General features: G+C 48.7%; 1 protein-coding gene across 3 annotated transcripts; it reads right to left on the minus strand.

Annotated features, from left to right (window-relative positions):
- Window positions 1-90: 90 nt before the first annotated feature.
- Window positions 91-18560, minus strand: LOC1269277 (torso-like protein). 3 transcript variants are annotated; one of them, XM_061645866.1, is made up of 4 exons: window positions 18246-18560; window positions 16747-16983; window positions 2109-2696; window positions 91-1802 (listed from the first exon to the last, which is right to left on the minus strand). In XM_061645866.1, the coding sequence occupies exons 3-4, from the start codon at window positions 2463-2465 to the stop codon at window positions 972-974; spliced, it is 1188 nt and encodes a 395-aa protein (XP_061501850.1). In that variant the 5' UTR covers window positions 2466-2696; window positions 16747-16983; window positions 18246-18560; the 3' UTR covers window positions 91-971. The 3 variants fall into 3 exon arrangements, with proteins under 3 accessions (XP_061501850.1, XP_061501851.1, XP_061501848.1); XM_061645867.1 differs by lacking the exon at window positions 18246-18560 and adding an exon at window positions 17867-18216; XM_061645864.1 differs by lacking the exon at window positions 18246-18560 and adding an exon at window positions 17847-18216.
- Window positions 18561-19802: the final 1242 nt, after the last annotated feature.

The raw sequence follows: 19802 nt of genomic DNA on the forward strand, positions 1-19802 counted from the left end.
AATATATCAAAAGTAGATCCTAATCAGATATGGATTACATCGAGAGATTCTTCATCCAAACACACACACATACAGACGCATCAGAACTCATTTCTCCTTAAAGCTTGTTCTTTTTATTTACTCCGTCCGGCTTAAATATGACTATCACTAGTTGATTTTTAATCCATTATCTTACGCGTAAAAAAGGATCCTTAGCTCAAATTAATCTACTTGCTCTGTCCCACTCTTCCCCCTTACGATTGCGCACGCACGCACGCACACGTGGCACACGCGTGGTGCCATAATGCTGCGTGGTTGTGTTGTCCCACATGTTAATGCCGACTTTCCCGGTACAAAACGCGTGTCTACTCCGCGTGTTTAGGGCTGCTGGTTTTTCGCTCCCTCCCCCGGAGGATGGGTTGTGGGGGGGAGGTCCATTCAACCTGGCAAACACTCTAGAGTCAACTAAGTCTATCACAGCATGTGAAAGTAGTAGTAGTAGTAATAGTAATAGTAGCAGTAGTGGTAGTAGTAGTGTGTGTAGTTAGAGTGAAGCTTTTTCCGGTGTGTGTGTGTGTATGACACTTGTGGATTCCGAAGGGGACCCTTTTACTCCAAGCTTAAGACTAATGTGTGGGAGTTTTGGGTGTGTGTGTGTGTGTGCCATCACTGCAATAAAACTCATTTGCACCTTGCGCGTGTGGCCTGCGTGGCTTTGGTGTGGCCCACAGCCCACTGGAACCGTGAAGCTACAACGCTGTGCGCTCACAAATACCTCAAAAAGGCGGGCGAAGGTGCCTCCAGAAGAAGACGCGCGTTAAATTAGTCTACTCGTAACTCGTAACAGGACTCTGAAGTCACCCCCTTCCCCCCAGGATCGATTACCACAGTGAGCAGTGAACAATTTCCGTAGGAAATCACCACCGGCCAACACCACCATTAGCGTACTTCCGTCTCGCGGATCACCGCTGCGACCGCTGCTTCGCCTCCGGCTACATGTTCACTTCCCACAGCTTGAGATAGTTGTCCAGTATCTCCTCGTACCAGGCCCGCTTGGCCGGATCCTTAAACAGCACGCTCAGCGAGCGCATGTCCAGCTGCAGGATCGCTTCGTTCTGCAGCAGCGCGCTCAGTATCCGCAGCAGCGAGCCGTCGCCGTGCAGCTTGAGCAGGCTGCTGTACGTGAAGACGTAGTAGGACAGGCGCAGCTTCCGGGCGGCCCACGTTTCGATCGTCGCGTTCCCGCTGGCGCACCGTATCTTGCCCATGTGCTCCACGTACCACGGCGCGAAGTGATCGTACAGGTCCACCTTGGACACCGTCATTTCGCCCCGCTTCTTCAGCTTATCCTTCACGTAGCCGTAGTTGCGCTTGTTAAACACAAACACCTGATAGAGCGAGTTGCCGGTCACGTACGCGTTGATATAATGCGTCCCGTACTGGTTCATGAACTGCACCGCGGACGTCGTGTCGCCGATCACGACGCTCTGCATCTTGCGCGCCACCTCCGGCTCGAGCGTCTGGTTCGGCGGGATCGGTTTGGTGAAGCGGGCGCTGTCCCGGTACCGGGCGACCCGCACCAGCACGTAGCAGTAGTCGTCCCGCTCGAGGTACTTGCTTTGGATGCCTAGCTTCTTGGCGGCCACCTCCGGGTGCCAGCCCTCGGTGTACGCCCGCCACGGGCTGTCCAGCCGCTCGATCTGGAAGTCGCGGAAGTACGCCTGGAACAGCTGGCGCCGGTTGTCGCAGAACTCCATGTGGAAGTCGCCGTTAAAGATGCCCGGCTTTACCTCGAACTCTTCCGTCTTGAGCAGATCCAGACCCTGGTGTGAGAGAAAAGGGAGAAGATCGATTGAGCGAATGGATGGTTTCCGGGCAACCGAGCGCCCCAGTGTGTGAACGGCGTAACGTCGCGCGCTCGCGTTCCACTGCCCTAAAGAGACAGCGTGAGAGAGTGCCTAACGGGTTTGCGCCGCTTATCGGCCACACGTTTGCACGGGACGCCATCCGGAAAGCGGAGAATCGGGCTCCGGGCACGCACGTTTCAAAGTAGTACGCTCAAAACAAAACCAAAAAAACCCGGCGCTTACGCCACCTGCACGTGCAACGCGCAGCAGGGTCTCCCTTACCGTGAAGATGTTGTTGGTCGGCTCCTTGAACAGCCATCGTTCGGTATCGTTGTACGAGATGACCTTCATCGATATCGACAGATAGCCGTAGCGCAGGAACACGTTGATCGCTTTGCCTAGCCGCAGCTGCGATTCCCGCTGCCCGCTACACTGCCCAGGCAGTCCGCACAGCAATAGTGCGGCCACGATCACGAGCACGCTCGCCATCGATGGTGGCACAAACTTGCTGGCTGCCGTTGCTGATAATGACGACGAGGAGGGTGTTGCTGTTCCTGCATGATGATGATGCGGATGATATTGCGGATGATGCGGATGATGATTGCTGTGATCGCGATCGTGTGCCGTGCCGTTCGTCATCACTCGTCCTCCAACCACCCAATTAGGCGCCGTTCCGTTCCAACTGGTGTTGATGGTGAATCCTTGCAGTTTTCGTGTTTCACCACAATTTGCCGAACCGTTTTCCGGGATGAATGTAGGAAGTGCGGGATGGGGATCGTGCGTGCCAATCCTGTTACATCTGTTACGCGCGTGCTTACATTATCGTGGCCAGAGAGCAAGTAGTAAAGGTGTTGTAGCAACTCGGTTGTTCTGCGGAAACGAAACAAGAAGAAGAGCAATAATTAATGGAAATTGCAGAAAATCATTATCCAGCTTTGGATCGTTGTTTTTCTTAATGTTTCTTTTTACAGAGCGTTACGAAACTCCGCGCAAGGCCGTCACGAGTTCAAGATCACTGTCACCTGCGCACCACACCGCACCGCACCTCGTGACAGTGACGCGATCGGCTGCGCCACGCTTTGCGCTATTTGCGCTTCGGTTGGTGTTTATTTTGCAAACAGTCGAGCCTCCTCCGCGTTCCCTTGGGTCGTTGCGTACAGCGCCGATGTTTCATGGCACATCGGCCGCACTGCTGGACATACTAAGCTTTGGCCCCCTAGATGGATCTCCATGTTCGTTTCGCCGTTTCGCCTCCCCCCGCACCCTCATTCTGACCTTTTTTTGCCGATCGGATGGAGTTAAAAGATGTCGTGTCCGGTGGGGTGGCTCCAAACACGGCCCGAATGCAGCTTAATGAAACGGCCAGCTGCAAACACACACACACATTTCGCGATGCTCGATGCAACTCCACCGCCACCATCACGAACAACGCAAAACACGGTGGCGGCATTCGGCATTCGTTGGTAATTATTAACGCCAGATTGGCGCTCTGTTGAAACATCACGCGCCTTGTTCCGGACGGTTTGTAGGACATGCTGCATATACGGATAAAGATCCGACCACTAACCTCATCCCCCCACCCTCCACCCTTTGTGAGCACACAAAAACGCACATCAAGGCGTTAAACCAAATGGAAACGGCACGTTAAAGCTGCAATCGTGGTGATCATTGTGTGTGTGTGTGTGTGTGTGCGAGAGAGAGAGAAAGAGAGAGAGAGAGAGAGAGAGAGAGAGAGAGAGGGAGAGAGAGAGGATTTTCCCTTCATTCATCGCGGCATCGATGCAACAACACCAGACCAACCAGACGCATTCTTCGCTCGGAGTCAGCAGCGCCAGACAAGCTAAGCGTTGTCAAGGGCAACCCCGCGCAACCAAATTCACGTTTCTTAACGGCGCAAATCAGCCGCGCGCACGCAGATCGTTTGATCGGATGGACCGGTGAAGACCGATCTTGCCGCTCTAAACCACCGCAACATCCTCTCGCGAAGGGTTGTATGTAACTGTGTGTGTGTGTGTGTTTTCTTCTCAAATTGAGAATTGAAAAACGAAAATCAATTATTTGCCATTCCTCAGCTTCGCCGGACTGCTACGCAAACTGACAAGTCATCCACTCAGCCACGGTTGGTCCAGTACGTTGCCACTGCCAAAATTTCCCACTTGACTGGCCAAAGTCAATGACACCGTGTGTATGTGTGTGTAGAATGACTTTGTTTGACGCACCTGTTTAGCACCTCGCCACGCTTTTTGATACTTAGCGGATGCGCATGAAATCTTACGCCAAAAAAACGGGAGCTTTTTGTTAGAGACACACAGGTACAGCCGGTGAAGATCGTTTTCATTATCACAGCTTTGGCATATGTGTGTTTGAAGTCGTCAAAACATGCCGATGACCCTCGAACATGATTTGTGGGAAAAAATAACTTTTACCAGCGATAGCTTTACAATGAATGTAAAAATAACCGAAACATCACTACAACGGCGAGTGAGTTTTTGTTATGTGTCCTCCAATGGTTGAATATTGATAACGGCTACGGAAGCAAAAAAGGCGAAGGAAATGGTCGAAATACTTTTTATGAACCCATCCATTATGCATGTCCAAGTTTGTTCTTTAGTCAGAAAGAAATACTCTGTTTTCTCACAGTTTTTGTGGCCAACAGTTGAAGAGGCGTAAGAATGTTGCCACACTATGGTTTAATGTCTAATGTGTGTAAGGCATTCATCGAAAAGAATGATGTGGGTACATTTGTTGTTACATCATATAAAGAACTGTTTTTTTTTTTGTTAGTTCAGAAACACACCGATTTGTTTGATGCAGATTTGTTGGGAGATCATTCTTTGAAACCAATTGCACACTGAAACTAATACAAAATAATCTCGACATGGTTTTGAATCATCTCTATGGGCCAAAAGGGTAGATCAGATGGTATATTCTACGGTCACACTAGCTCCAGCTTTGGCCGGAAGGGATTAATTCGCATCGAAAAACGGTCCGTTCGTTGTAGGGACTGACTATTCGTTTGGTGAATGAATACAGACAGAATATACAATACACCGGCATGACTGCGTAGGTCACCACGTCAAAAAAGCACCAGCTTACCAGTTTACACGGATGACCACAAATCATAAATTACAGGGGTTTTCAGGTGTTCTCCTAGTTGGGAGACTCTATCTTCCGGGAAATGAACTTAATGCAATGGTAATTGGACTCTCAAGCATCCTTTTTGGATAAATACAATAAGAATATAGTCCAATTCCCATCATATTAAGTAAACTTTCCATAACAATGAGTCAAGGAAGTGTCCCACAACTATGAGAATTCCCAAAAAAAAACCCTTCCTCTTCTTCTATTTGGCGTAACGTCCTACGCGGACATGCCGGGCTATACAGGCTTTCGAGACTTAATTCATTACCACGCAGCCGGATAAGTCAATCCTTGCTACGGGGGGACGGTCCGGTCCATTCTGGGCTTGAACCCATGACGGGCATGTTATTGAGTCGTTCGAGTTGACGACTGTACCACGGGACCGCCCCTAAAAAACCCCTATACCCTTCAATTAAATGCATAAATCTTTTTGGAATTAAACACACTAAAACACTCTTTTTGGAGATATCCAATAGGAAGAAAGTCCAGTAGAGTCCAATTCCCATAATATAAGATTCATTTTCAATGCGAAAGAGTAAAGGAAGTGTCCCACAATTATGAAAATCCCTGAAAACCCCTGTACCTTTTATTAACTTGACCCTTCAATTAAATGTATAAATCTTTCCAAACAGATTTGAATGATAAAACTTAGTAATAAAATTGCATATACATGCAGCTGTAATTACAAATACAAATGCAACCCTTTCTACAGTAAATTGCAAACAAATTTGGGCAAATAATAATCACTCATGTGAGGTAGAATTGAAACAAAAAAAATAACGTTTCATTGTCAATGATTTAAATGTCGCTTCCAAGCAAAAGCGTGAAACATTCACCTGAATAAAACACTGTGACATCAGGCTATGGAACAAATATCAAACCTTCCCAGCATCTTCTCTCCCACCTATCGGATGATGTCAGGGGCAAGTGAAGACCGTTCTGCACTTGTTGCCTCCAACCCTGCCTGCCCGAATTCGGGCTCAACAAAGCGGCGTCCACGTAAGGCACGTAAATTAGCTATTATTTTGACAGCAGAATTTATACCACTCCAATAAACAATAAATTAGTTGCACATCAACCAGTGGGGAGGTGGAGGGGAGGAGCTGGTACGCTGCTGGTACGCTTTTAAAGGAAAGCGAAAAGACCATAAAAACAAAGCACATTGTATCGGCCGGCTGACGAGTGACGAGTGACGAGTGACTTGTGTGTGTGTGTGTGTGTCTTAGTCCTTGACTTAGATTTGAGCTACTTACAAGCACATGTGTGTGTGTGTGTACTACTTATGCGAGAACCATCTCACACCGTGGGCCACATACTACACCACAGTCACGCCAACTTTCAGCTTCAGGCAATGTATGTCTGTGTCTACGAAGATACTAATAGAGGCTAATTAAAAAAGGTCCAAATATTTCCCCTTTTAACAAAAACTGAGCATAATAAACTTCCTCATTCCTACATGAAGAGGTGTAAATGATTTTTTTTTGTGAGGCTTTCCCATTACCCTGTTCCAATGTCATAGAACGGTTTGGCCACGGCTCCGGTGTACCATTGCGTTCGTGTTGGTCTATCGTCATTGGTTCGGGGTCGGGGTCAATGCGGGAGCATGAAGCGAATAATCGGTACATCGGTCATCACCACCAACCAACTATGACGCCCGTGTCGTGTGAACTCATTTTAAAGCCATCGCTTGTAATGCAGTTGACCTCCGACCGGCCGGCTGGTAGGCCGACGTGGTACCACCATTATGTACACCCGATCAGCACGAAGAAGAACACATCATCCGGTTTTGGATCAGAGGGGGGGGGGGATGCAAGTGATGATGAATGCAGTGAGGTGGAAATGGTGCTTAAACGCTCCTCCACACACACTAATGAAAGGTGCGCGCTGTGGGCGCGCTATTAAGCCCGACTGTCGACTTCCTCAAGACCTTAAGCTAATTAATATTTTATCGCCATTTTATGGAACCATTTTGTGTACGAGGAAGAAAAAAATATACAGAAATTACTGCTTCTTGATGGCTCATTGCACATTGCACCGCTCGAAAGGATTTGACAAAGCGTGAATTTTCTCTTTCCCTCTTATTTTCGCACACGAATGCTGCGGTTTTGCGGTAACCGAAAATCGATTCCAACCCTCCATGAGCATGAGACACAATTTCCGGTGTTGGCTAATGAGTGTCGATCGACCGTGTGTGTGTGTGTGTGTGTGCGACGGTGATTGATTGTTGAATTGATATTTTTTTGTTCCCGCCACACAATAAACACACGGAGCCGTTTGTTTCTTCCGGAAAATGTCCCATCCAATGCCAATAATCACTACTGGTAGGGGCAACTTTGGTTACGTTAGTTAGTGTAGTGTCGTATGCAAAAAACGAACGAACGGTGAGACAAAAAAACACAGCCAAAACCACGTGCCCAGAATGGATGATTAGCTTTGCGTCATTGGTGCGGCGCTTTGCGCGAGAGTTTCGCGCGTCCCTTATTGTTTATGCGGGGTTTGGCTGATGATGAGACAGACGACCACCGACCAGGTATCGAATGGGACACGCGTTGGCGAAAAGCGCAACCCGAACGCTTACTTTCAATATGCACCGACCTAGTGTACGGCGGACCGATTGGGTTAAGCAAATTGGGTCAAAGCGAAAGCGGAACAGTACAGTAGTCCAATGCAAGCCTGTGTAATGTGGACTTGTGCGGTGGCACACTGCACTGCATACAGTCGCTGCGGTCGGGGCTGTAATGCACGTTCGACGGGGGAGGGGAGGGAGTGTTTTTTGTTTTGGTTTGGAGCTCCGTTACTTTTGGCCACGATGGTGGAGCGGGTGGAGCAGCGGGCGGGTCACATTGCGTAAGTGATGCGGCGGTACGAAGCGCGCACCGTCACTTGCGCGTGTGCGATACACGGCTGCCTGCAACTTCATACTCATTCATTAGCAAGCAGTGGGCAGGAGGTGTGGTGTGTGCGGCCGATCGTACATGGGGTGGCAAACGTGAAGTAAAACCCCGAACCCGAACCCCGGGTGTGAGGGATTGATTACAGAAACAATTACTTAACGATTAGTTCCGGCACCCGTCTCGTTTGGGGTTTGGGATGGGTGGGATGAAGGGGTTAAGCTGACAAAACACCGATTCATTAGGTGCGCCCGATCGGGTAATCGGAGGATGGAGGAGGAGGAGAGCCGAGCGAGCGATGATCTGGTGCCGATCAAACCGGGTTGTTGCATGAAACATTGCACGGATTAACAGTAAAATGTTGCAAATTGGACGGTAAAATAAGCAAAAATAGCTTTAGGTTTTAGTTTAGTGGTAGCACTAGCAGCTTTGACCAGACATTAACAATACTTGTGCTGTTTTACAGTGCTTGCAAATGATATTCGACCTCAAAGGTGACATTTTTTGACACTGTGTCTCGATATTTGCCTCCGACACACTTTAGTTCCACGAACAGTATATTATGTTATTTGCTTATTCAATACCGTGTTTCAATTGCGATCATTCAATACAATTATGTTAGATTTAGTGAGAATATTGTGAAACACAGTGTATAAAACGGACACCTAATTAAAGCGACGATCGAAATATGCACGAAAGACTTCAACGACCGAACAGACGGCAAGAGGTTAATTATGATCTTTTCCTAGAATTTCGTGCACCAAACACGATTCACAAAAACCCCAACAAAAGACGATTATGTCAAATGTCTCTCTAGAATTAGAACCCCAAACACGCCATCCCGCCGATCAATCTATTCCATAACGATCCTTAATTGATCGAGTACACACTCCTCGTCCGCTCGTCGGTGGCTAGAATGAAAGTTTCAATCAATTCTTGCAATCATTCAATCGAATCGTTTATTTTCCCCCGAAACGGTGCACCCTTTGAGCCGTGATTTACGAAACGACGAAGCCCCTACGACGGCGACGACGACGGCGCCCAATTACACTTCAATTCTGGCCGGAGTTGGCCGGCGGAGCTAAACGCCAACCAAACATGGCAAAACCACACTGATTGGAGCCAATTGAGAGCCAGGCCAGAACTAGAAACCGTAACCGCGGCTATGAAACGCAACCTTAGTGTGCGTTTCGCCGGCATCGTACTGTGTGTTTCGTTCTGTTTTAGTTTTGCTACCCTCGCCGTCCTTCTAACGTTAATCCCTCACTTTGGAGTGGTAGACGGTTTAATGCCTTTTTGTTGTCGATTTAATTAATACATCGCATCCAGCATTGTACTAATGATTCTCACCCTCGAATCGCTGGTGCCCCGTTTTGGAGGCGTTTTGCTAAGTTTAAAAACAAACATCACAATGCACAGTGTCATTTCCTGGTTGTCGAGTTGGCTGCACCCCACGAAATGGGAAGACGCTTGCCGATTCGATGGCCGGCTGAACTTGGCAGAGGTCAGAGCACGTTCGATACGCGCAATGCTGACACACAATGCACTTCTCACGCCATTCACCTTGCCTTGCGGTTGGGCAGGCTAATGAAACGGTCAGGGGGGGGGGGGGTGTTTTGGGTGTTTGGGTGGAATGAAGGTGTTTGCAGTGTATTCGAGCATCCGAAACCATCATCATCGGATACTGTCCGAAGGACACACACCAAGGGCTGTTGGTGGGTATGAGTGGAAAGGAGGAAATGGATACTTTTGTCGCAAGCTGAGCCATGACGTAAGCGGTTCGGGCTCGACCGCCGCCACCGATCCACCGTCAGCCCGTTTAGACGACCTGCTCCGGTTGAACTTTGGTGCGGCGTCCTCATTAAGCAAAGACCGTGCCACAACTATGCTGTTAACTAATGCGGTTTTAATTAGGCGATGAAAATTAATGTCAAGAAAGAATGGAAAGCAAAAAACCAAAACACCAAACGACACGGGAGAGCAAGAGCAAAAGGGTACATTAAGCCGGGCCAGTAAAATGACCGCTGCCGGCAAGTGTTTCGAGGTATCATGAAGATATTCAACGTAATTGAGGCTGTCGGTCGCTATATACCGGCAGGGAGCTACATTCTTGACCTTATTCCATTAGAAGCACATTAAATGAAAGTTAAAAAAAAAATGGGAGAATCATTCGTCGGTAGCCAACCGAGAGCGTACGCTTACATCCGGTAAGGGTATGGATTCGTCGAGCTTTCCTTTACCCTTCTGCCGCACAAAGAACGCACCAGAAAAACTTCCTCCCAAGGGTTATTATGCTTCTCAATCAAGTTGCTGGTTCCTTCCATTCGCTCTACCGCTCAGCACCAATGCACCTCTGCTGCTTTCAGTTTCAATTGTTCGCGATCTCCTTCTTTTCCCCCATGTTCATTCGCGTCCATCTTTAAGCGCCCCTTTTGCGTTTCACCGTGGTTCACACATCCGGCCGGCTACCGCCAGCTTGGGCAGAAGAGATCAAGGTTTGTCGCACGGTTCAAGGAAAGCAAAGTTCCCTGAACTTTTTTCCCTCCTCTGGCCACGGCATAATTATCATCGCTAGCATCTTCGGTGCCGTGCGAGTGGTGCGTCCGGACTTGAATCCACCGCGATCGCGCTGAAACAGTGATACGATCGGGAAAGGGGTTGTATAAAACAGATGTTCTGTGTTCGCCTAAAAGGACACGCGTCCGCAACGATCACTGGGGCTGAGAATAAAATCAATTTTGCTTTAAAACACAATCAGCACGATAAGCTTGTACATTGTAACGACCTTTTTCACCTTCTAATGGCTAACTAAACAGCTCTTCCCACGCGATTGCACGGATAAGGACAAGCTACTAAACGGTGACTGATGCAAACGTGCGCACCGACGCTGATAAGCGACCTTCGACGCGTTATCAGGCGTTAATTTTCTGTGGAACGATTTCTTGGGAAATTACCCCTTTCCGTGAATTGCTAACAAACGTACAATTTTGCTCTGGTCGCTGTTGCATAAACAGCCTCTTCCGGTAGCATCCGGTTCCCCGCGGATAAGGTAATCGGGTGCATTCGCGTCGACCGGGTGAGAACCAACCTTCTAAAGCTTCTGCTTCCCGCAGACTATCGGAAACAAAGTGTGTGCCTTGAGCGTTGCGGTCTGCTCGCGATCACCACCCTTTAGACCGTCCCCCAACTCAAGGCTGTGGCATTGTGTGGACGGCACGAGCGTTTGCTTGATTGATCGCGATTTGTTTTCGCGATTCTAATACACCTAACAAAGCGCACGATCATCACCTGAGGCAGATGGGTTCAATTTTACGTGGTTGACGTGGCGGTGGCGGAATGGAACAACAACAACCTCGGTTAGCTAATTTCTAAACAAATAATCAAACGTCACCAGCGCTGGTGCTCACCAGGGGCAGTTTTGATCCATTTTTGGATCAATTTTCTAACTCGCCGCGCGCTTCAAACGGTACCACATTCGCCATTCGGCTTTAATTGCCATTAAGGCACACACTGACCGCGAAACCCCTGATGCCATTGTCACACGCGTGTGCTTGTGTGTGTGTGACCTAGAAAGGCGGATTTTTCATCGACCACCCCGCGTTGATCGAGCAGCATAAATTGTTCAATTTGCACATTCAATGGCCAGATTGATACATAACATTGAACGGCGAACGATGATGATCATCGCCGCGCTGTGTTTAATTTGTGAATGTGAATGAGTGAGCGTTCTTTTTTTCTCTCCTTTTTTGTCGTTGGTAGTGTATCATTGTTGTCTTTAGCACTTGTTCCCACATGCACGCAGGGGGACACAAAAAACCAACCGGCCTGTCGGTTCGGTTTTCATTGTTCAATGTTGTGTGCGCTTGCGATCTTGCCCAAGGGCATCGGCGGAGAAGAAGATGCGGCACAAACGGCACAATGTTGGGATAATGTCAACGCATCAAACAATAGAACCCACTGTTTGGGAGGGGGGGTTGTAACCGCACAGGCACATTTACCTGTCGTGTTGTTGGTTTTCCTCTTTTCCCTTCGTGTGTGTTTTTTTTTCGTTCGAACATTGCCACGCGATCGCGACATTGACGCACGATCGTGCAATGGCTGCAGCCGACACGATATTGACACGCTCGTTCGATTGTTTTACCCTGCAGCCCTTTGTAGCGGTGTGGTTGCACCGGCGGCTGATAAAACCCTCCCTTCCTTCCCCACCTCGTGATGGGAAAGATTAAACCTGAGGGCTTAACACACACACAAGCTTTACCTCCCAGATGGGGGTTACAGTTCAGCGATATCGGTACACACGATCGCCGCGATCAACAACGGGACCACTGACAGCGGTTGACACCTTCCTCTCTGGCGGGCTGGAAATGTCACTGTCAAGGTAAGCGGGGGTCGATCCCCGCTTAAACACCCCGCTTGGTGGTGCATCCGTTGCGCAATTTGGCTGCCGAGCCACAACATAAAACAACGACGCGCTATAGCAAACGCGCAACAACAAAGCAACGCCCCAACATGCAACGCGCATTTTATGGTCCCCCACACCTGATGAGTCCGAAAATGTTTCGAAAAATCACTCCGCTGACATATGCTAAGCAGCGCCCGACATTGACCCGCTGCCTCGCTAATGAGGCTGTAGGGCAAAAGAAGAAAAACGAAGCAACGAAACAACCACCAAATCCATGTGATCACATTTCGACCCCCCGTTCGATCGATCGGTGTTCGAGATGCGTTCGATCGGTTCGGAAATAAATGAATTCAGCTGTTAATGTGGCGCGCTTTGTGGTTGTGACTGTGCGAGCTCGAGCCAGCTCACCTTGACGCTCATCCTGTTCGGGTTAGTGGTCTGGGCTGCAGGTCTTCAGGGACGGTGTATCGCAAGGGATTACTACTACCGCCTTACCATGTATCGGGCTGAGAGCTTAATACAGTGCGTGTGGGGGAGAGCTTCCAGCTGCACAACGCTCGTACCCTTCCGTACACACCAATTGACCAATCGCTCGGTTATCCTGCCCTTGTCGCTGGCCTGCTAAGGCAACAACAGCACCACGCTGGTGCAATATGCTAATGCACTGTGCCGCTTCCAAGGATATACCAAACACGGGCGCTTAGATAGAGCCGTTTGGGCCTTATCGGGCAGTGCTGTTGGTCCCCAGCGCAGCATAATGATCCGATCCGTTGGGAAGTTTTGCAATCGCGCATACTAAAATAGCAAACACCTGGAGCCTCTGGTAAAGACCGGTTTGATTTTATTATTGGATCGATGGCTCAGTCCGTCGGAAACAAATGTCGGTTGATTCTCAAAGAATTATGTTACCAAAAAACCTTTTAAATGGAAGGTTTCCAGTAGTGATAAAGGAATCCGTTTTTTTTAAATAGAAATGAACCGAACGAAGGTAATGAAGCTTCCACGAGGACCTAACTACATTGGATTTATGTTTAAAAAAATGACCATTGTAGCTTCTTATTGTTGCTCTTTGCAATTTTATATATTTACAAATTGTACAATAGATTCAGCCGTAAATCCATAAATGCATAATCATAATTAAATTAGATCTAAAAATTGATCCAACGGAATGAACCGGAACCAACTCCGAATCTTCAAAATTTTCTCAAGTAAAATATTACTTACGATACGTTCCATAGTTACAACTCGAAATTCATGAAGAATTAAGGTTTGTAGTTGAAAAATTACAATCGATACTAAACGAAATTCGAACAACATGATTGCATACTGTCAAGAGAGCCCTTGTGTTAAGCATCTGACGGTCTTATCTTATCGATTTCATAGCCAGATAAAAACTATAATGCTAAATTTAGCAATTTTACAAAATACTTGATAAAACCCCTTTTTCCTTTCCTCTTATCATACTCCAAAGCAATGCTCTCTAACCTTTTTAAGGTCCCTAGGTCACCTAGCTTTGAATATACACTTTCCACCGCCCTCGTATATTCAGGTTGTATTTTTGGCACACTCTTGTTCAAAGAACTTTAATAAAATTTGTTCAATTCTTACTCTAGACATGCGTGTTGAAAATTTAATGTTAATTGTGGAACGGATATATTTTACAATGTGTATGGTACTAAGGTTTTCTTAAAAAAAGATCAATTCTATCGCGGGACCACATGTGGTACGTGGACCATAGGTTGAAGACCACTGAACTGTAAAGGTCACAACTGTGTTTATCGACTTAATAAATGTATCGTCTAATGAAAGGTACACTAGGAAATGGGAGAAAATCAATATAGCCATCTCAAGCGAGCAGAAAATGTAACCCAATCATTGAAATCTAATTTCAAACATATCTCTCACAATGAAACGAGATTTACATAGCTGCTTAGACCCTTTTTCTCGTCATTTACTTTACCAATCGAATTGGATTAAAAATGTAAAACCCTTCTTGCAAAACAAAGAAGCTTGTTTAAAATGTTCCCTCGAACAGCTTCGAATTACACTCAACGATTTGAAAGTGTGCACCCGGGCCTGATTGTTTGATTGTACTGCACTGAATTCCTTTTGCTCGTTGTTACTTGTCGTTCACCCTTCATCAACACACGACACATTCGATCACATAATGTGCACAAATGCCCGCATAATATATTGACGCACTTTGTTAGCGAGTGATTGAACCGTTTCGTACCACCTGTCCGACACCTGTCCGATCCTAACCTACTTAGCACACCGGCCTTGCAGCAAAACCTGGCGGTCGTCCCTCTCATTACGATGGGAATTCAAACAATGTGTCTGTCATTTTTTAACGCGCAAGTAAGTGTTTTTTTTTCTACATTGCACCGAGGAAATGCCCATCTCGGCCTCCCCTCATCAACCAACTAACCAACTCGGGCAGCATATCAGCTTACCCACCCAGCTTACACACTACGTTGCATCGTAATCCACCACCATGCGCAAGCGACCCTCGAATGCAGCTCTACACCCTCCACACCCTGAAGAATGAAGGGCCCAGGGGGGCAGTGCCGCTGTTCTTCTGCCGTTCCGTTTCAAGTGTGATTTGGAGGGTGGACGGGGTGGGGGGGATTTGTGTAATCCTCCTCGCACCACACCGTTCGGGCCAGCATTGGGTGCAAAGTGAGGAACTATCGACGACTTACGCACCCTTCGTTGGCGCTTCTTTTTTTTTGTTTTTTGGCGCCGATCGGTGGGCCATCGGACTATTATGCGATGCGCCACTTGAAGAATCCCCTAACGGGTTGGGTTGGCTCAAACCGCTTCTGTCCGCACTTGAGCGACGAGCGGACCATTTGGCGGGCAGCACATCACAGCACGATTTACATGACTTCCCATCGATCGTGTGGGGGAAAGTGCAAGCGACCAGGTGGCTTAAGCTTGATGGTTTAGAGACAATAAACACGGTGCATTTAAGCATGATACTAGCGGCAGCTAAACCCCACCGAAGGGTTATATCATCAGGTTGTATGCCATGTCTTCCGAGCCAGCCGGCGATGCGGTCCGATGGGAAGATAAGAACAACCGTACGGAAAGAACCTTCTTCTGCGCTCGCCTCGCCGGCACACAATGGGGTGCCGCCCGGTCACCACGTTCTAAGGTCCACGCGCTCCACCATCACCCATCTGGGCCGGTTTGCACAACGGCTTCAATCACCGGCAATCGTAAATTGTACGGCCGGGCCCGTAATCAACAGGCTTGTCCAATGCCCAAGCGACTAACATCTCTATCCAATTTCCATTTGGAAGCGTTCGCTTTAATACATGCTGCGGCTCTGCTGGCTGAGGCTGTTTTTCTGTAGAATACCTGAAGAAGCTCCCAACCGCTAAATAGCGACGATCTTGCGATCTTGCGATCTTGCGATCGAGCACATCCGGTCGTCCAGCTCCGAACAACGATCACCTTACAACATGCACTGCCTCATTCTACCCGATCATTCAATCTAATAGCCAGCCAGTTATCGAGTTGGAAATGTTTATTAATTTAAAATTTACAAACAAATCATCCGCTAGAATATAATTCTCTGTTTTTGTGTGCCTATTTTTCTGCAAATCACCCAACAAAATGATGGTTTTCCGTGCCAAAGCAAACACAGCGATCTAATCGCATTGCCAATTCCAACCCGATCTGCGCACGGCGTTGCAGCTTCAACAACACCACTTATCGTTTGAAGTATTGTACGCACTGGTGGTGCAATTGGTGGTGCTAGTGTGTTGTAAAACCAATTTCCTGGTGGGTTCGATTATTTGAGCCAAATGTTTGCCAGCGTCCCGCTAATGAGCTCGTTGCGTGGCTTGAAGTGGCTGAAGCTTAAATCCGGGTTTTGCGTTCTAGCTCAAGGACGTCCCTGCTTCGCAAACACACTCACACTCGGCTTTGTCCGGGTTGGAGTGGTACAGCAAACAGCGGAGAAGAAGGTGGGGGTGTCGAAGGGAGGAAGAAGGCAACCTTACGAAAATTCCAACTTTGTTCCCAATCGCACACCGAGTGCTGTGAGAATGAATTCGTGTTTTTTAAAGAAATAAGGCCTGTTTTAGCATCTTCAGCAGCGAGCACAAGACCCAACGCTTGTTTCTTAAACACTCACTACCCTGTTCTTCAACCTACCACTGTTTTAATAGGTCATTGCTCCCCCGCATTCCGGGTTTCCCCGAAACGAGCAACAGCTGCCGAAGCTGGTCTGTCGGCAGAGTTTTATTTTTAGCACCGTTTGATGAGAGAAAACGTTAGAATTAGACCCGTTCTCCCCCAAAAACCCGACACAGCCTGTGGCAGAGCGTCTGAAATAGCTGACATTTTGGTGGGCACGGTGGGCATTATGTTTCGTGGTGACCAGTGGTCTCCCCCTCCCCCATTCGTGGCATTATTATACCAACCCCCCCTAGTAAAACATGATCGTCTCCTTGACGCGCTAACATTTAAAGCTTACCTCTTCCGCGCCGATCTCCTTGCTCCAGCTGTCTGGCTGGCTGGCTGTGTTACGTGTGGGGGCTGTATACGAGTTTGCAGCTCCTCAGCCGAGCCAGTACAACAGCCAACTGATGATGAGCTGACGAAAGACAACACAAGACAGGTGAGAGCACTTTCGGTGCACTTGCTGCCGGTGACACTACTGACACGAAACTGGAAAATTTATAACTTTTCTAACAAAACGAAAAAAAAAACACTGCAAAAAGAAATAATAATAACTGAGCATATTTTTTTTCTTCCCTCCAGCCGCCTGTGAAGGTATGTCACAACATTGCTGTGCTTTAATCTAATGCAAATTATGTCACACAGCAGCAACAGCTGGAAGATGTTCACACTCACTCTCTTTCTCCTTCTTTTTCTCCCGCTCCCTTCACTAACTTCTTCAACCGGTTGGACACAGTGATAAAAAGGTTAAGTTTAAACCATTGCCGCTGTTCTTGTGCGCCTCAACCGGTGGCTTACACATTGGGGATAACAGACACACGATGCCACACGAAGCCGCGCTTGTCCCCACCCGGGCTGGGCTCTGGTCGCTTGCTACGCGATGCCACTGGCAAAATGCGGACAGCGATCGTCGTTGTTGTGAGCCTCAAACTCGCTGGGACCATTACCGTTTGATAGTTCGTGTTTATTGCTTCACTGGTCCGACTGGTGTCAAGATGCAGACTTGTGTAAAAGACGCAAGAAGAAGCCAACTCTAATAATGATGATCTGATACAAATTAAACTGAATTTCCCTACTTGAAGGGAACGGCGCCACACGGTAACTCCTGCAGCGCACGCTATCACCACTACCGGGAGGCGCCCTAGTCACCACGTGCACTATGAAATCAAAACCTCGCCAACTTTCGATAATCTCTCGCACCCTCTCTCTCTCTCTCTCGCACACACACGTGAACATACGGGGAAGCTTCTCAAGCACGTTTGCCACACACTTCTGGCGCGATATGGCGCTTCCAAAACAGCACCACTCTTCTAATGTCACTTCCGCAGGCACGGTTGTAACAACACACGGTCCCCTCCCCTTCTCCTCATGGGGGAGCCTACTTTTCGGGCTCACCTCACATCTAACAAACGTACCCCGTCAGCACACGCGCACACACACACACACACGCACACTCGACAGCAAGCCCCGATCACACCCCGATCGACACCGAGGCAAGTTGCGCACTGCGCGGCCGCGAGAACGCGTTCTCGCTTCACGCCGCGAAAGGGAAACCGCCGCGAGCAAACGCACACACACATACTTACGGACACAATTCACAGCCGTTCGGGGGCAGCTTCTGCCTCCCTTTACAACAGGCAAAGCGCGCCGCCCTCCCCTATTGCGCTTCACTTCAGTTGGTGTTGAGAGGGAGACATAAGCGTAAGAACCTCCGTTTGCTACGCACACGACCAATACACACACACACACACACATGGGGGGTGGAGGGGGGGGGAGGCTTACAATTACACTTACTTCAAGCACCTAGCTTCCCTTCTCACTTCGACTTCCCCTTGGCGCTCGCTCACTCCGCGCGGGGTGGTGGTTTAGAACGCTACCGCCGCTGTCGGTGTGACGTTCGCGATCGCCGGCAGCAAACGGGCGATAAGGGCAGCACCACGATCGGCAGGTAGCATCATCACCTCAGCCGCACACACACACAGACACAAACACAGGGATGGATGACGCAAAAGGGGGGTTTAGTGGCAGAGAGCGCGCGTGGTGAGACGGATCGGTGTGTGTTGTTGCCTGGCCCGTTGCACTCGATCGACTGAAAGGGTAGCGGCTGAAGACACGTTTTGCATCGTCTCGCGCTGGTTGCGAGCGTTGATTCGTTCGAAGCATATACACACAGAGACAGTGAGAGACACCCCCTGCCCGTTCCCCCCTCCCCCGGTTTGGAAGCCGTATGAAGGACATGCAGCGTTGTGTTGGAGTGTGGCCATCGGTAGAGGGGCCGGTGATCGAACCGAAAGCTCGCCGGCCTTAAGACCAAACGCTGGGTGGTTTGGTGGAGGGTTGGGTTGGTTGGTCGGTTGGGCGTTCGGCACGACTCCCTTTAACAGCTGTTTTTCGCACCGGACAGGACTCGGAATCGGAACCCGCGCGTTAGCATGAATGGAATGTTTCGAATGGCTGTGTACTTGGCTGTGTGCTCCAAAACGCTGATGAAGGTTTTCTTTGTTTAATTTCTTTACTTTTAAATCATTTAGTTGAAGGGTGTTCGAGGGGGGGGGGGGGGGGTGTACAGGCCACAACATTCGCGCCAGATGCAAACGATAAGAACGGCGTAGTTCCGCCAGCACTGGACGAGCGTTATGCAATGGTTAGAGTTTTGTTATGAGTTTTTTTTTTAATATTAGATTGCAACAACAACAACCACAAAAACATTGGCAAACAAGAGCACAAAAAAGGGAAGGAAAAACTATAACTCTACCAACCCCTTCTCCCCTATGGCGAAAGACACTGGCAGCTGGTGCGGTCAGGCTGTGGGTGCAGATTTGTTACACCGGCTTACACACCTACACCGTCAGCCCTACCCCGAGATCTGAGTTGAGCGATGGAGTGCACACACACACACGGGGAGGGGTGTGATTTGAAATGGGAAAGTGGACGAAACGAACGCCCGCTTTGGCAGCATAATGGCACAACAACGGGCGAGAACACCGACCGATCGACCGACTGACCGTCGCTCAAAACTGGACCAGTTTTCGTGCAGACCGTCGTACCACGGGCAGCACGGGTTGCTGCGATTGGCATTGAATCGTGGTTTTGGTAGCGCAGGCAACAGCAGCAGTTAGCGCCTACTATGACGATGGAGTAGGGCGAACAGACGCGCCGAACGACCCAACGGTCAACCTCAGTGGCTTCATCCTCAGCGATCGAGTTGAGTGATCGTTCCGTAGTACGCGGACCAATCTTCAGCCCATGTTCTGCGCCCTGTCCTGTGACGTGAAAGGGGTTCAAACAAGGCGTTTCGTAATAAGCACGGCACGGCAGCGTAGTACAACAACCTGTATCACACGCGTTCCT

This window comes from Anopheles gambiae, chromosome 2 (assembly GCF_943734735.2).
Source record: "Anopheles gambiae chromosome 2, idAnoGambNW_F1_1, whole genome shotgun sequence".
Lineage (NCBI taxonomy): Eukaryota > Metazoa > Arthropoda > Insecta > Diptera > Culicidae > Anopheles > Anopheles gambiae.

Excerpts from the sequence above, each read along its gene's own strand:
- LOC1269277 (XM_061645866.1), bottom strand. The coding sequence starts at position 2,465 with ATGACGAACGGCACGGCACACGATCGCGATCACAGCAATCATCATCCG. Across the intron at positions 1,803-2,108 it reads CGACCAACAACATCTTCACG|GGTCTGGATCTGCTCAAGAC; the intron begins GTAAGGGAGACC and ends CTCTCACACCAG.